This window comes from Hipposideros armiger, unplaced genomic scaffold, assembly GCF_001890085.2.
Source record: "Hipposideros armiger isolate ML-2016 unplaced genomic scaffold, ASM189008v1 scaffold_319, whole genome shotgun sequence".
Taxonomy (NCBI): Eukaryota; Metazoa; Chordata; class Mammalia; order Chiroptera; family Hipposideridae; genus Hipposideros; species Hipposideros armiger.
Window position 1 is genome coordinate 1,805,879 of NW_017731669.1, and position 15,056 is coordinate 1,820,934.

The following is a 15,056-nucleotide window of genomic DNA, read 5'->3' on the forward strand; positions in this document are numbered from 1 at the left end:
GCCGCTCAGGCTGGCTGCTGGCCACACATGGTAGCCCATGGCAACCCACTGCAGCAGGGGCTGCAGCCTACGCCGTCGCCGGCGACTCACGGCAGCCTAGCTCCAGGTTGAGCTGTTGTTCAGCATCTTAGCTATAGAGGGCAGTGTCACTTGCCCTCATTTGGGGGATCCGGCCCGGGGCCCTCTGGCATCCCAAGCCAGCTCTTAAGCAATGCGCCACTCGGCCGACCCTATATAACATTTTTTAAATGAGAAAAAGTCTAGTAATGAAAACATTGTATTTGCCAAGGGTAGGGTTGGCTGGAGTGTGTGATTATATATAGGAATAGCATGAAGTACTTTCTTTGGGGTGATGAAACAGTTCTGTATCCTGATTGTGGTGGAGGTTACATTAATACATGTATGTGATAAGTTTACATAGAACTACACACACACACACAAAATCAGCACATGTAAAAAGTTGTAAAATCTGAATAAAGTTTGGTTATAGTATTGTAGCAGTGTCAATTATCTCATTTTGGTGATTGTACTATGGTTATGTCAAATGTTGCCATTGGGTGAAGAATGTGCAAGGACTCTGCTATTTTTGCAACCTCTATGTGAGTCTAAAAAAATATTTCAAAATAAAAAGTTCAAAAAAAAAAGAGACACTGTTAAGAAAATGGAAAGACGAGGCACAGACTGGAAGAAAATACTTGTGAAACATCTGATAAAAGATGTATATCCAGAATATATAAGTAAATATAATTCACTAACAAGAAAATCATATTTTTAAATGGGCAAAGGAATTAATTAGCTACTTCACCAAAAAAAGATATATGAATAGCATATAAGCCCACAAAAAAGATGTTCAACTTCATTATTTATTAGCAAATGCACATGTAAGCCACAGTGAAATACCACTATATACTCACTAGTATAGGTAAAATTAAATGTCAATTAATTTCACAAGAATGTGAAGCAACTGGAACTCGCACACATTACTGGTGGGAATGAAAAATGGTGTGGCCACTTTGGAAAACACTTTGATCATTTCTTATAAAGTTAAACATAGGACCCAGACATCCCACTCCTAGGTTTTTACCCAAGATAAAAGAAAAAAGTGTGAATGTTTATGCTAGCATCATCTACAATAACCTCCAAACTGGAAACAGTCCACATGTCCAAATGGTATATCCACACAATGGAATACCACTACTTAGTAATGAAAAGGAATGCAGCGTAGAGGAATCTTAAAATCATTAGGGCACGTGAAAGCCAAATAAGAAAATTACATGCTGCATGATTTAATTTATATGAAGATCTAGAAAAGGCGCAACTAAGCAATTCATTGGTTGCCAGGGGCAGGCCAGGGGTAAAGGCAGGGATTGACCATACAGGGAACATTTTGCAGTGATGGGGATATTCTACACCATGATTTTGATGGTGGTTGCTGTATACATTTATGAAAACTCATCAATCGTATGGTTAAAGTTGGTGAATTTATTAGGGCTTTCACATGTGCTATTTCTTCTGCCTAGAAAGCTCTCCCTTCTCTCCCTGCCTGGTTAACTCATATTCAGTGTTCAGATCTTGCCTAAACATCACATCATTAGGAAAAGGAATCCTTTCCTGAGCCCAGACTAGCATAGGCTTGCTTCCTTAGCCTTTTTCTTTCATTGCTCTTATCACAGCCATAGCTACAAAATCAGGCAGTTTCTCAACAACGTAATGTCTCTTTTTCTGTCTTAACCGCAAGCTCTGTGAGGAGCCAGATGCTGATTAAGGTTGTGTTCACAGTACCTAGCATAGAGCTTGACTCAGATACTCCAATACATAGGAGCCAGCTTAAGTGAGTAGAATTCTCTGTCTCCTGGTCATGGGAGTGCCTCTGTGGCTTCTGAGGACGGTACCATTGGCTGGGGCTGATTAGTTGGCTCCTTTGTCTGCTGCCCCTGCACTGTTCCTGGGGAGTTGTGGTGGCTGCCACTGCTCAGCTGCTACCACAGCCTTGTCCAGACTTCTGTGTGAGCACAGCAGACCCCACTCTGACTGCTAGGACACCTTTTTAGGGAATACGAGAGGTCTTTCCTTACTATTAATACTCTTAGCAGAAAGGGAAACCTGCCCTCTGTTTCTGGATCTACTAAGCTTTTTGTTTGATTTCCAGCAAGTTGGGAAATTGAAACACAGCCTTTTTGTTACCTGCTGTGGTAACAGTAAGTCAACTCCTGTGAAGCAGCAGAGTACCTCTCTCTGTCCTGATCTTTTATCTTCTTAAGGAGGGAGTACAAGTCTTCCAGGTAAGCTTAGAAAATCTTATCTGCAGACTTCTTGAGGTATAAACACCATCAGCTTTGCACCCAGCCTCTGAGCATATGTGCAGAGCACCCAAGACCATTATTGTCACTGGCCCTGGGCAGACCCAGTTTCCTGGGTAAATATGTGGACTATCTGATGAAGGTCCTGACACTCAACACTTTCCTCCATTCCTCTTCCCACTTCTCTTCTTCATTATTTCCCTACTCTGGTAGGCAAGAGGGAATTAAAGTTAAGGTAGGAAATTGGTCTGGATGACCAGTACCCTGTATTTGATCATCCTATGAGCATAGCTGAGTGTTCAAATCATTACCAAACTCTTTTTTTAGCCTGTGGTCTGTGCACTTAGGCAGAATTTATGAGACTCATCATTTCAGAGAGTCTTTTCTAGAGTATTACCTGACTAGTTTAGTTATTCATTTTGGAAATGTTGCTCTGGGCCTTTCTTTATCCAAATAATTTATCTAACTCCTCAGTTGCTTCCAATTTATCTTCTTTTTTAAAGCTTATATTGTTTGGACTTTTTTGTTCAGTTTTTATTTTTAATTCCATCACACCTAGATTAATTGTATTGTTCTCTTTCATCTGGGTTATTACAATAGCTCACTAGCTTTCCTCTTCCAGCCCTCTGGCCCTCCACTTCCCAGTGGCTTCCACCCTACTCCCAAGAATTCAGCTGGTAGAGTCCAGTTCAGAAGCCTAGCCATGGTAGGCACTTTATATTTGTTGAATTAATCATTTGTCTTGTTAGTCTTCTCAGGATTTTGTTTTGTTAGCGTTACCTTACAACCACACACACACACACAAAAAAACCCAGTAATTCTTTAGACCTAACTGGTTTCATGGTTTATTGTGGAATGTGGGGAGTAGTTTGGAGCTATCTTGCTGCATGTACTTTCGTTTAATAAGGATGGATAATAAGTTAATCAATAACCAGTATGAAAATGGGTAGGAAAAGACTGCCTTGGCTTTTTTTATTTTTTATTTTTTTATATTTATACAAGGAATTTTATCTATTGTGCAAAGAGGGTTATCTGGCTCCCCAGAGGTTCTGGGCTCCATTACGACTGTCTGTTTCACTACTCTAGCTCTAGTTCTTCTTAGCGATTAAAAGAGCTGGAAAGGCCTATGATCGAGGGCACTGATGAGGGCCACACACCCTTTAGCTCCAGTTAAATCCGTGGTGTTTGAGCTGTGTGGGAAGTGCGGATGCTTGCTTCCTGGTCCTGCCGCAGCCCCTGAAGTAGCTGGTTTAGGAGTGTAAGGTTGCTGTCTCTGCGAGGCAGGGGCAGGGGTGGGAGGCAGTTCCCTTTATACTCGATCACTGCCATCTTGGCCCGATCCTGCATGTTCCGATTTGGGATCTGCAGCATTCTCGTGTAGCCCCCATTCTGACCTTGGTACCGAGGGGCCAGTACTTGAAACAGCTTTGGGATCAAGTCTTTCTCTGTGAGCCAGAAGTCGGCCATGCGCATGGCTCGTTCGTTTGTGTCTCCCAGCTTCCCATAGTCGATGAGCTGTGAGGACATAACATCGCTGATGCAACCCGAGCAAGAAACGAGGCGCCAATCTTACTCTTCTAATTCATTCCCCTAGCAAAACTTCGCTTTATTTCACGCCACCCCTAACCCCGCAGCCCTAACCAGTCTCCCACTTGAGGGGCGGGAGGAGTGGGCTCAGCTCTGGGTAGTGGGGGATTCAGACTTCAGGTAGGGCAACCAGGGCGGTCTGCCTTGGCTTTTAATCAGACAGGCAGTGAATAAAGAACTGTGGTCAGAACCTAGATAATAACTTTGATGCCCCAAACGGTTCAGAACAATATTTTTTTTTGTTTCGTATCCTAATAGACTAAATGCTTCTCTCTATCTTATATTTTCTCATTATTAAAATAATTTTATATTTTCATATTTTACCTTATATTTTCTGCCCTGCTTCTCATTCTTTCAACCATTACAACTTCAACATATGTGTTACACCCAGAGATGGCTGTTGGGGGTCGGGGCTCTGTTCCAGTGACACAATGTGCGGCTCTGTGTGTGAGGTAGGGGTGATGTGTGCACCAGCTTACTGGCCTATAAATTTGGTGTTCCTCCCATGTCACTCTAAATGAGATTGTGAAGTATTTTGAATGAAAGTTTATCAGTTTCTCACAAAAATCAAGGTTTCATTACTCTGTGATAAATACATAAGAAGGACTGGTTTTAAATTTTAAAGTGTGGAAGTGACCTTGAAAATATGTTTCATTATAATTATTTGCTTTTTTTGTTTTCTTTTTTTGTTGTTGTTTTCCAGTAAGTTAAGACATGTATGCAAATTAATGCCAGTGACTTCCAAATCAGAGAAATTGTTTATCCTAGTAGAAGTTTTACTTTTTGTATTGTTTTTTAAATTATCAGTCATTTCCTTAAGTACATGTAAGCAGATGCTAACCAGGCTGTGTAATATTTTTTCTTTCTAATTGTGTCTTTTAATGAAACAGTTCTTTGAACATGATCTAGCAGTCATTGTTACTATTAGTGAACAGAATGAGAACTTGAAATTCCTTTTGTTAACATCACATTTTCTGTTTTGCAGCTTCTCGGTGAATTTTTGGATGAAGCCATTAAATTAATTGCTTGCCATCATGAGCAGAAGTAAGCGTGACAGCAATTTTTATAGTGTAGAGATTGGAGACTCTACATTCACAGTCCTGAAACGATACCAGAATTTAAAACCTATAGGCTCAGGAGCTCAAGGAATAGTATGGTAAGTTTTTTCTTCCAAAAATTAGGCAAAGAATCATTAACTGCTGTTATTTTATCCTCTTGTAATATAGATATCTTGATGTAAATATTTAATTTACCTCAAATATAACTAAAACTATAAAATTTACATTAAAGCTATAACACAGTAAGTTGTTTTGTTCAGGGATTAATGGTGTTTTTTATTATTCATAAAACAACTATAAATCAGCACTGCCATCTTTCAGTATGACTTGTGCTTAAATACGCGGTCATATGCCATATAGAGGCAAATATCTGTATCAGGAAAGAATAAGTGGCATGCTTATTGATTCCATGTATACATCGTTCCCATAATTAATTGTTTAATAAGCTTCACTTAATCATCACTTTCACACTATAATGAAGCGCTGGAATTTCAGAAATCTTATTTTACACTGGGGAATGAAATCAGCTGTATCATCTGTTTCAAAACTCATATATATCTTTAAAATTGATTTACAAGCTAATTTCTACAAAAAGCCTAGGCTTTATAGATCAGCATAATTCCTTATAAACTGAAAGGGAAAATACTTGTTGGGATAGCTCTGTTCATGACTTTAGATCACTAACTTAGCATAATAAGCTAGTGTTTTGGGGAAATTCTAAGCCTCACTCAAACATAACTGTATCTTTATTAGTTTTTGAACCAGAATTGTTTTGGAGTCTATTAAAAAATTTAAGTGTTTATGACTCTGCTGTTCTCCCAGGTTCTAGAAGAACTCTTGCACATGTACTCAAATAGAAATACATGGGCTGTTCTTTGCAGCACCATTTGTAATAGCAAAAATTGGTAAGGGCATCAAATCAATCAATAGAATAAAAAATAGTGCTATATTCATATAGTGAATTACTGTACAACATTTAAATGAACTGGAGCTATATGTTTTAACAAGGATAATCTCAGAAATGTAGTGTTGATTTTAAAAACCAGATGCAGAGTATGTACACATTGTATATAGCTTTTATGTCGTTTAAAATAGGTAAAACAATACCATATATTTATGGATGCATATATATATATAGAAAAATGTAAAAACATTCATCGATACCAAACTCAGAGTAGTGCTTACCTCTGAGAATACACTGAAGGAAAGGGGCTTTATCTACTATATTTAAATCAGAGCAATTAGAGTAAAATACTAAAATCTAACACAATTGTGTAATGGGAATACTAGCATTTATTTTTTATGTATTCTTGAAGTAATTTATAATATCGAAAATTACGGAAGTTGAGTCATTTTAGAAAGCATTACTGGCTGGCTGGTTTTCATTTTAACCAACCACATTTAACCAACTACAGATTAAAGATAAAGAAAATGTGACAAAGTGAACACGGGAAGGATTCCCCTGCTCTTGGTTCAGATTCTAGCTCTATGATTTACTAACTTTGTGACTCGTCAAATTAACACTTCTAAGGCTTCTCACCTAATTTACAGGGTTGTTCAGAAGAATACATTGTTTATAAATTACTTAATACTCTTTAAAAATGTATTAATGTTTCTGTACCGTCTTTCTTTCACTTATCCTCAGGTAAGTGCATTTTGAAATTTGTGTACTAGAGTTTTAAAAAAAGTTGCTTTGGAAGGAAACTTAAGCCATCTTAACAGCCCCTATCCTAAGGAATAAATATCTTCAAATTGTTGCTTATTCTTTCATAAAAGATTATGAAATAGACCAATATTATGCCAAAAAAAAAAAGAATTCTCACTGTTGTATTACTATCAGAATCAACTGAAGAACTTGATTTTCTTTATAAAGGCATTTTTTGGGGCCCCATTCATAGATGGTAAGATTCATTGGGACTGCATTAGGGCCTCTGAATCTGCAGGTGTTTCCGATTTGTGCACATTTACAAATGAACGGTTAGAAATCTAATTTCCTTGGATATAAAATGATATAACCTATTCAGATACTTTTGAACTTTAGAGTTTGAAATATCACTTGATTTAGCAGAAAAATTAATAAGAATGAATTTAATGGTTAAAAATAAAATGTACTTTATCCGAAATATGTCCCCAAGTATTTTTTTTTTAATTTAGGAGGGACATATCTATAAATATGGCATTTTCTAAGTAGAGATTATAATACTAATGTATATTTTTGTATTTGTATGTGTATATATGTGTATAGGCAGTAGTTATGGTATATATAGAAGGTACAGATGTGTACATTTATGCAATTCTAATTTCTGAATACATGTATTTCTACAATATATTTGATATAGTGAGATAGCCATAAAACAAACCCAATTTTCCAGTTAGGTGAGAGAATAATTTTAATCAGTAGTGTGCTGACTTTTCAAGTATTACATAAACAGAAATAGTCTTTTATAGTATGTTAGGTGGTCCAGTATGAAGAGCATGATCTCTTGTCTTAGTCTTCCAGTCTCATCTTTGCTTTGTAACTTTTCTAACCTTGGGCAAATTACTTAACCTCTGGCCCTGTATCAGGCAGTAGTGACTCCAAATGATTTTTAAAGTTTTTTTCAATCATAATATTCTATAATTTTAAGACACTTACCTTATTTGTGCTTTAGTTTCTCTGACTTGTCATGTGCATAAGGTGCTGTTTGATGAGTGTCATATGGGAGAGGAAGCTATGCAAAATAATGAGTATGATGTTATGTTTCCTGATGAGGCAAAAAAGGGTTAATAAAAAAGTGAGCCTGAAGGGGAACTGCCCAGACCTGCATCCCCTCCCCAGGAACAGCCCAGGCTTATCCCCCAGAAACAAATGAAAGGTGTCCAAACACTCCTAAAAACAGGAGGTAAGACCCAACTGGTATTAATTGGTTCCTCACACATGCGCAGACTGTTAAAACCTGTCTGTTATTTGAACTCTAGCCTCATTATAATACAGTTAAAATAAAATGAACATTAAGGCTTGGCCCTCCTGTGGGTTTTTCTGTATGCATTCTGGGTAAGAGCATGAGCAGAAAGAATCTAGTTATATAACCAACATATGTCAGTCAAATGACCTCAGTGTATGTGTCACATCTCCTGCTGTAAGGAAATTTGCCTACCCTTTCCTATATTAGAAAAAGCTAACCTAAAGTTAGGTGCAGTTGTCTGCCCCAGCAACTTCTGTGCCAGTGTCTTTTTTTTTAATAAACTTCTTTGCTGTCCTCATTTCAGGTTGAGTTTGTGAATTTCTTCACCTTTTGTGAATGACCAGGGGTTAATTCCAATGACACAACATTTCCCAGAATTATAGATGTTTCATTAACAGTTATGAAGCAACTTCTGATGTCCTAAAGTCTAACATTCGTATTTATAAATACCTTGATTTTCGGGCCAGCTGAGTAGTGCATTGGTTAGGAGTTGGCTTGGGAGCTCCAGCTCTGAGCAGCAGGTCCCGGTTCGGATCCCACATGAGGGCCAGTGACGCTGCGCCCTCTACAGCTAAGATGGTGAACAACAGCTCCACCTGGAGCTGGGCTGCCATGAGTTGCCGCGAGGGCATAGGCTGCAGTGGGGCTGGCCGGCAGCAGGCGTGAGCTTTTGTGAGCTGCAGTGAGCGGCTGTCAAATGGCCACGAGCGACTGCCTCACCTGGGAAGAGCGCAAAGATAATACCAACATGGGCCAGTGAAGTGATGTCCTCCACAACTGATTGAAGAACAAAAGGACAGCAACGTGTCGGTTCCCCTTCCCTGATTCCCCAATGCTGTTCCCCTCCCCCAATTCCCCAATAAAATCTTTAAAAAAAACAAACCTTGATTTTCAATTCCTCCTCCAAAACAAAAATGTTTTTAAATTAGTTTCAGGTATACAAAACATAATAATTAGACATTTACACCCCTCATAAAGTGATAACCACCCCCCACTCTGCTACCCCTCTGACATCGTATATAGCTGTTACAATACCATTGACTGTATATTCCCTGTGCTGTACTTCACATCCCATGAAAACAAAATTTTAAGGGCTTTTTATATTATAAAAGAATCTTTCATATAGATACCTCTGTATGTCCCGTCCTCTTTCTGTATTCATTTTGTGTCCAAAGAGGATGGAAGTGATGTTCTTAGTAGAATTCTCCAGAAAATATTTTGAGTAGAATTTATGGCCATATGTATCCTTTCTTTTTTTTTTTTTTAAGATTTTATTGGGGAATTGGGGGAGGAGAATTGAGGAAGGGGAACAGACAAGTTGCTGTCCTTTTTTGTTCTTCAGTTAGTTGTGGAGGACGTCGCTTCACTGGCCCATGTTGGTATTATCACTGCTCTCTTCTCAGGTGAGGCAGATCGGTCGCCGGCCACTGGACGGCCGCTCACAGCAGCTCTTGGCAGCTCACACTGTCTGCCCGCCACTCAGAGTAGCTTATGGCAGCTCACTGCAGCTTCACTGCAGCCTACACCATCGCCGACGACTCACAGAAGCCCAGCTCCAGGTCGAGCTGTTGTTCACCACCTTAGTTGTAGAGGGCGCAGCATCACTGGCCCTCATGTGGGATCTCATGTGCCCTGCTGCTCAGAGCTGGCGACCCAAGCCAACTCTTAACCAATGCACCACTTGGCCGGCCCGGCAATGTGTGTTCTTTATCCTGTCTTTCCTTCGTGTAGGTGCAGGGTGAATGGTTCCTTTAGACTTTAAGTTATCTTTTTGGACCTGAATACTTATTAAAAATGTGTGCATTGAGTGACCATTGTATGCTTGGTAGGTCTTGAGGAACCCAGTGAGCAAGCAGGGTCTCTGTCTTCACAGTCACAGTCCATTGTCGCTTTGAATCCATTAGCATTTTAAGAAACAGGGCCGGCCGAGTGGCTCAGTTGGTTAAGAGTTAGCTTAAGAGCGTGAGCTCTGAGCAACAGGGCCGCCAGTTCAAGTCCCACATGGGCCAGTGACGCTGCGCCCGAGCTGAGCAGCTGCTGAGCTGCTAACAGGTGGCAGCATGGCTCATCTGGTGAGAGCACATGCTCCTAACAAGATTGCCTGTTTGATGATGGGCTATGTCCACCCACAACTAAGACTGAACTCAGCACCTTGAACTGAGCTGCCGCCCGGATGGCTCAGGGGATAGAGCGTGCACTCTTAACAACACGGCTGCTGGTTTGACTCCCTATGGGGTGGTGGCTACGCCCACCCGCAACTAAGATTGTAACACAGCACCTTGAGCTTAGAGGTCACAAGCTGCTGACAGGCAGCCAGATGGTGACTGGCGCCCTCCACAACTAAGATTGAAGAACAAAAACTTGGCTGGTCCCCTTCCCCAATTCACCAACACTGTTTCCCTCCCCCAATTCCCCAATTTAAAAGAAAAAAAAAAAGTTAATGCTATACATTGTTTGGAATGTAGTGTAATAGGTATAGAAGAAACTTGTTGAACATCACAGACTGGAAACTGATACAATTGCATGCATCTTTGGAGAAAGGGAGGAATCTGTATGAATGTTTCATAAATTCAGTTTTGCCGATTTTTTTATTGTTTTTTGTTATTTTTGAATTTTTGTATTACAGTGCAGCTTATGATGCCATTCTTGAAAGAAATGTTGCAATCAAGAAGCTAAGCCGGCCATTTCAGAATCAAACTCATGCTAAGCGGGCATACAGAGAGCTAGTTCTTATGAAGTGTGTTAATCACAAAAATGTAAGTGAACATTTTAGAAAATTTCTTAAGTATAGAAGAAGTCAAGATTTGCTCAGGAGTACATGCGTGTCAGAAACTTTTAGAATGTTAGGTGTTTTAAATTGTTCCTCTGGATTGAAACATTGTTTAAAAGGTTTATATATCTAAAGTGAATTTTTTCTGAACTTCATTAAATTATAGCAAAAGAAAAATGGCTTCTGAAATCTAAATTGTGTGATTTTTCTGCCATTAAATTTGCAGAAGGACTTTTACAGGGGTCGATATTTTAGAAGAACTTTATTTTAGGCTTCATCTCATCTTCTGCTTTTTGTTTTCTGTCAGGCTGACGTTTCAGAAAACTGGAGACTTAATATAGGGATTGTTTCCATTTACTTTGACATTGGAACTTTATTTAATACTATTTCATATGAGGTCAAATCATTTCTCCCTACCCTACTCATTTCTCTTTAAGTGATGCCACTGATCGCTTCATGTTGAGGATAGCCAGTGATGATAAAGCAGTTTAGCACAACTTTTGAAAAAAATATTTAAATGGAATTAGAGAAACTTCTGATTCTATTTCTTAATGATTATAAAGACTTAAACCTAACTTTAAAAAAAAGACACAAAGACCAAAAAAAAGACTTAAACCTATAACTTGCACTCAATTTGAGAATATGTAGTTACACTTTTTAAAGCTTACATTAAGCATACTGATACTTTTGTGATTATTTTAATGGAATTATGTTTCCAAGTTGAGAGGGAATAAACTGAGGGTGAATTGGGAGTGAACTGTGCAAGGAACAGTTTTATGAAGTACCCCACTGAAAGCATCTGACAGGAGACTTTTTGTGGTGGTTGTCCAAAGGAGTTTATAAAATATAATGAGCTCAATACTTTCTGATTGCAGATAACACAGTTTCACTATGTGCATGCCTCTGAGTATTAGAATTATTAGATTAGTCACTAAGGGGAGATTTTTATGGAAGTTAAGGATTAGGTTCTGTATTTGGGGAGCTTACAGTGTTATTTTGAAGGCAGAACAAATACATAAAGAGTTAAATATCAAACATGATAAAGCAATAGAAGTTTAATTGTCAAATCATGGTGGATGAAAAAGAACTGCTGAGATTTCAGGGGGGAGAAGATTGCCATGAGCCTTAATGAAATGGGAAAGCTTTGGGAAAGGGTAGACCTACAGTACTTCTTAAACATAGGGTAAATTCAGATTGTTGAAGGAAGGGGGCCTCCCTGAGAGGAAAAATAGCATTTAAAAAAGACACAGAGATAAAGATTAAAGTCAGTCAGTGATGGGGAAGAAGTTGTGTCAGCCAACCTTGTTCTAGGTGGGAGCCAGGCATGTTGCTTGTCAAGGTTTTGCTGGTGACCTCCTGCACTCGATTGGAGCTGCTTGTGCTCCTTTTAGCCTGTTTCATGGACTGGTGGTGATGGCACTGCCTAAGAGTCTCACTGAGGAGATGGCCAGTGACTCCTACCCCACTGAATGGAGGGCATGGACCATTTGTTTCGCATGATTAGCCCTCTAGTAGGGGTGGCACAGATCCATCCAGGCAATACCCTTGCCACCTTGAAGAGTAATGGCAGAGAGTAGATGCTCAAAACACATTTGTTCAGTGAATGAAGGTTAAAGTAAATATAGGGAAACCAGGAATGGCAATGGTATTTTTTCACTCCATGATGGATGAATGTTTTTGTAATGTCTTTTTGCAGTACCTAAATGAAAGTAATATGAAGCAGTCTCTGATTTTTCAACCTTTCTGCTTTTGCCACAGATAATTGGCCTTTTGAATGTTTTCACACCACAGAAATCCCTAGAAGAATTTCAAGATGTGTAAGTGTGATAATTAAAATTTTATGTTAGTATATTATTCTAAGATTGCTGCTGTACACTTCAGCTGTCATCTTTTCTCACCCATGAAGTTACATAGTCATGGAGCTCATGGATGCAAATCTTTGCCAAGTGATTCAGATGGAACTAGATCATGAAAGAATGTCCTACCTTCTCTATCAGATGCTGTGTGGAATCAAGCACCTTCACTCTGCTGGAATCATTCATCGGGTTAGTAGAAAAAACTATCATCATAATCTTTTTTAAAATCATTGAAGTGAAATTCATATAACATAAAATTAACGACTTTAAAGTGTATAATTCAATGACATTTAGTACATTCACAACATGTGCAACCACCACCAATATCAAATTTCGAAATGCTTCATTGCCCCAAAAGGAAACCTCATACCCATTAAGCAGTCACTCCCCATTCCTTTCTCTTCCCAGCTCCTTGCATCGTACCAGTCTGCTTTCTATGTCTGTGGATTTACCTCTTCTGGGTATTTCATAAATGGAATCATACAATATATCACCTTTTGTGTTTGTCTTTAATGTAGCATAATATTTTCAAGTTCGTCCATGTTGTAACATGTATCAATAGTTCGATCATTTTTTTTATGACTGAATAATATTCCAGGGTATGTATTTACCAGATTTTGTTTATCCTTTCATCCATTGATAGACATTTGGGTTATTTCCACCTTTCAGATTTTGTAGATAGTGCTGCTATGAAATTCACATACAAGAGCTCCTGTTTTGTTTGTTTGAGCTCCTGTTTTCAGTTCTTTGGGGTATCTACCTAGGAGTGGAATTGCTGATCATATGGTAACTCTATATTTAACTTTCTGAGGAACCACCAAACTGTTTTTCACAGGGGCTACACCATTTTACATTCCCAGTAGCAATTTATGACTGGGAATCCTATTTCTGCAAATCTTTGCCAATATGTATTGACGTTTTTATTCTAGTCATCTTAGTGAATATGAAGTGGCATCTCATTGTGGTTTTAATTTGCATTTCCCTAATGAGTAATGATATTGAGCATGTTTTCATATGCTTGTTGGCCATTTGCACATCTTCTTGGGAGAAATTTCTATTCAAGCCTTTGGCCCATTTTTAATTAGGTTGTTTGCCTGTTTGTTGTTGAGTTGTAGGAGTTATTTATATATTTCAGATACTGGACCCTTATCACATAAGTGATTTGTAAGTATTTTCTCCCATGGTGTTTGCTGTCTTTTACTTTCATGATACGCTTTGCACAAAAGTTTTTAATTTTCATAAAATTCAGTTTATTTTTTCTTTGGTTGCTTGTACTTTTGGTGTCATATATCCGAGTCCATTCTCAAATCCAAGGCCATTAAAATTACATTTATGTTTTCTTTACAGAGTTTTATAGTTTTAGCTCTTACGTTTAGGTCTTTGACCCATTTTAAGTTAATTTTTATATATAATGTGAAGTAAGGGTCCAACTTTATTCTTTTGCTTGTGGAAATCCAGTTGTCCCAGCATCATTTATTAAAGAGACTGTTGTTTTCTAATTAAATGGTCTTGGTTCCCTTGTTGAAAATCAGTTGGCTATTGATATATTGTTTTATTTCTGGATTCTTAAATTCTCATTCCATTGATCTATATGTCTGTCCTTATAGCAGAACCACATTATTTTGATCACTGTAACTTTGTAGTAAGTTTTGAAATGGGGAAGTGTGAGTCCCTTCAACTGTATTTTTCTTTTTCAACATCATTTTGACTGTTCGGGGCCCCTTGTGATTTTGTATGAATTTGAGTATCACCGTTTCCATTTTTGCAGAAAAGGCCATTGGAATTTTATAAGGATTTAATTGAACCTGTAGATTGCTTTGGTAGTTTTGCCATCTTAACTATATTTAGTATTCTAGTTCATGAACATGGGACGTCTTTCCTATGTTAGTCTGCTTGAGCCGCCATAGCAAAATACTATAAACTGGGTGGCTGAAACGCAGAAATTTATTTTCTCAGTTTTGGAGGCTACAAGTCTGTGACCAGGGTGTCAGCAAATTTAGTTTTTGGCGATACCTCTTCCTGGCTTGCAGACAGTTGCCTTCTCACTTTGTCCTCACATGTCCTTTACTGTGTGCATGTGCAGGGTGGGAGGAAGAGGGCACACTATGGCATCTCTTCCTCTTACAAACACACCAGTTCTTTTGGGTTAGGGTCTCACCTTTAAGACCTCATTTAACCTTAATTACCTCCAAAATGGCCCTATCTCCAAATACAGCCGTATTAGGGGATAGGGCTTCAACATACGGATTTGGGATTTGGGGACACACAGTGCAGTCTATAACATAGATCTTTAATTTCTTTCAGCAGTGTTTTATAGTTTTCACTATATAAGTCTTTCACCCCCATTAAAATCTTTTTTTTAGGTATTTTATTATTTTTGAAGCTATTATAAATAGAGTTGTTTTCTTAATTTCCCTTTCAGATTGTTCATTGCTAGTGTATAGAAACACAACTGATTTTTATGTGTTGATGTTATATCATACAACTTTGTGCAGTTTGTTCTAATAGGGGTTTGGGGAGGATTTTTAAAAATAATTTTC

The 15,056-nt window shown here is 38.4% G+C and overlaps 1 protein-coding gene and 1 pseudogene across 5 annotated transcripts in view; one reads left to right on the forward strand and one right to left on the reverse strand.

Moving 5' to 3' along the window:
* The window catches only part of MAPK8 (mitogen-activated protein kinase 8), a 122,547-nt gene that overhangs the window by 76,039 nt on the left and 31,452 nt on the right, over positions 1-15,056 (forward strand). For all 4 annotated transcript variants that reach the window (XM_019660505.1, XM_019660509.1, XM_019660506.1 and 1 more), the window contains exons 2-5: positions 4,873-5,043; positions 10,517-10,646; positions 12,419-12,477; positions 12,567-12,705. In XM_019660505.1, the coding sequence (XP_019516050.1) occupies positions 4,922-5,043; positions 10,517-10,646; positions 12,419-12,477; positions 12,567-12,705 (450 nt within the window). In that variant the 5' untranslated portion in view covers positions 4,873-4,921. The remainder of the gene's footprint in view (positions 1-4,872; positions 5,044-10,516; positions 10,647-12,418; positions 12,478-12,566; positions 12,706-15,056) is intronic.
* LOC109392216 (39S ribosomal protein L17, mitochondrial pseudogene) lies at positions 3,283-4,001 on the reverse strand (annotated as a pseudogene). The gene has a single exon (XR_002126014.1). The product of XR_002126014.1 is annotated as a 39S ribosomal protein L17, mitochondrial pseudogene (transcript).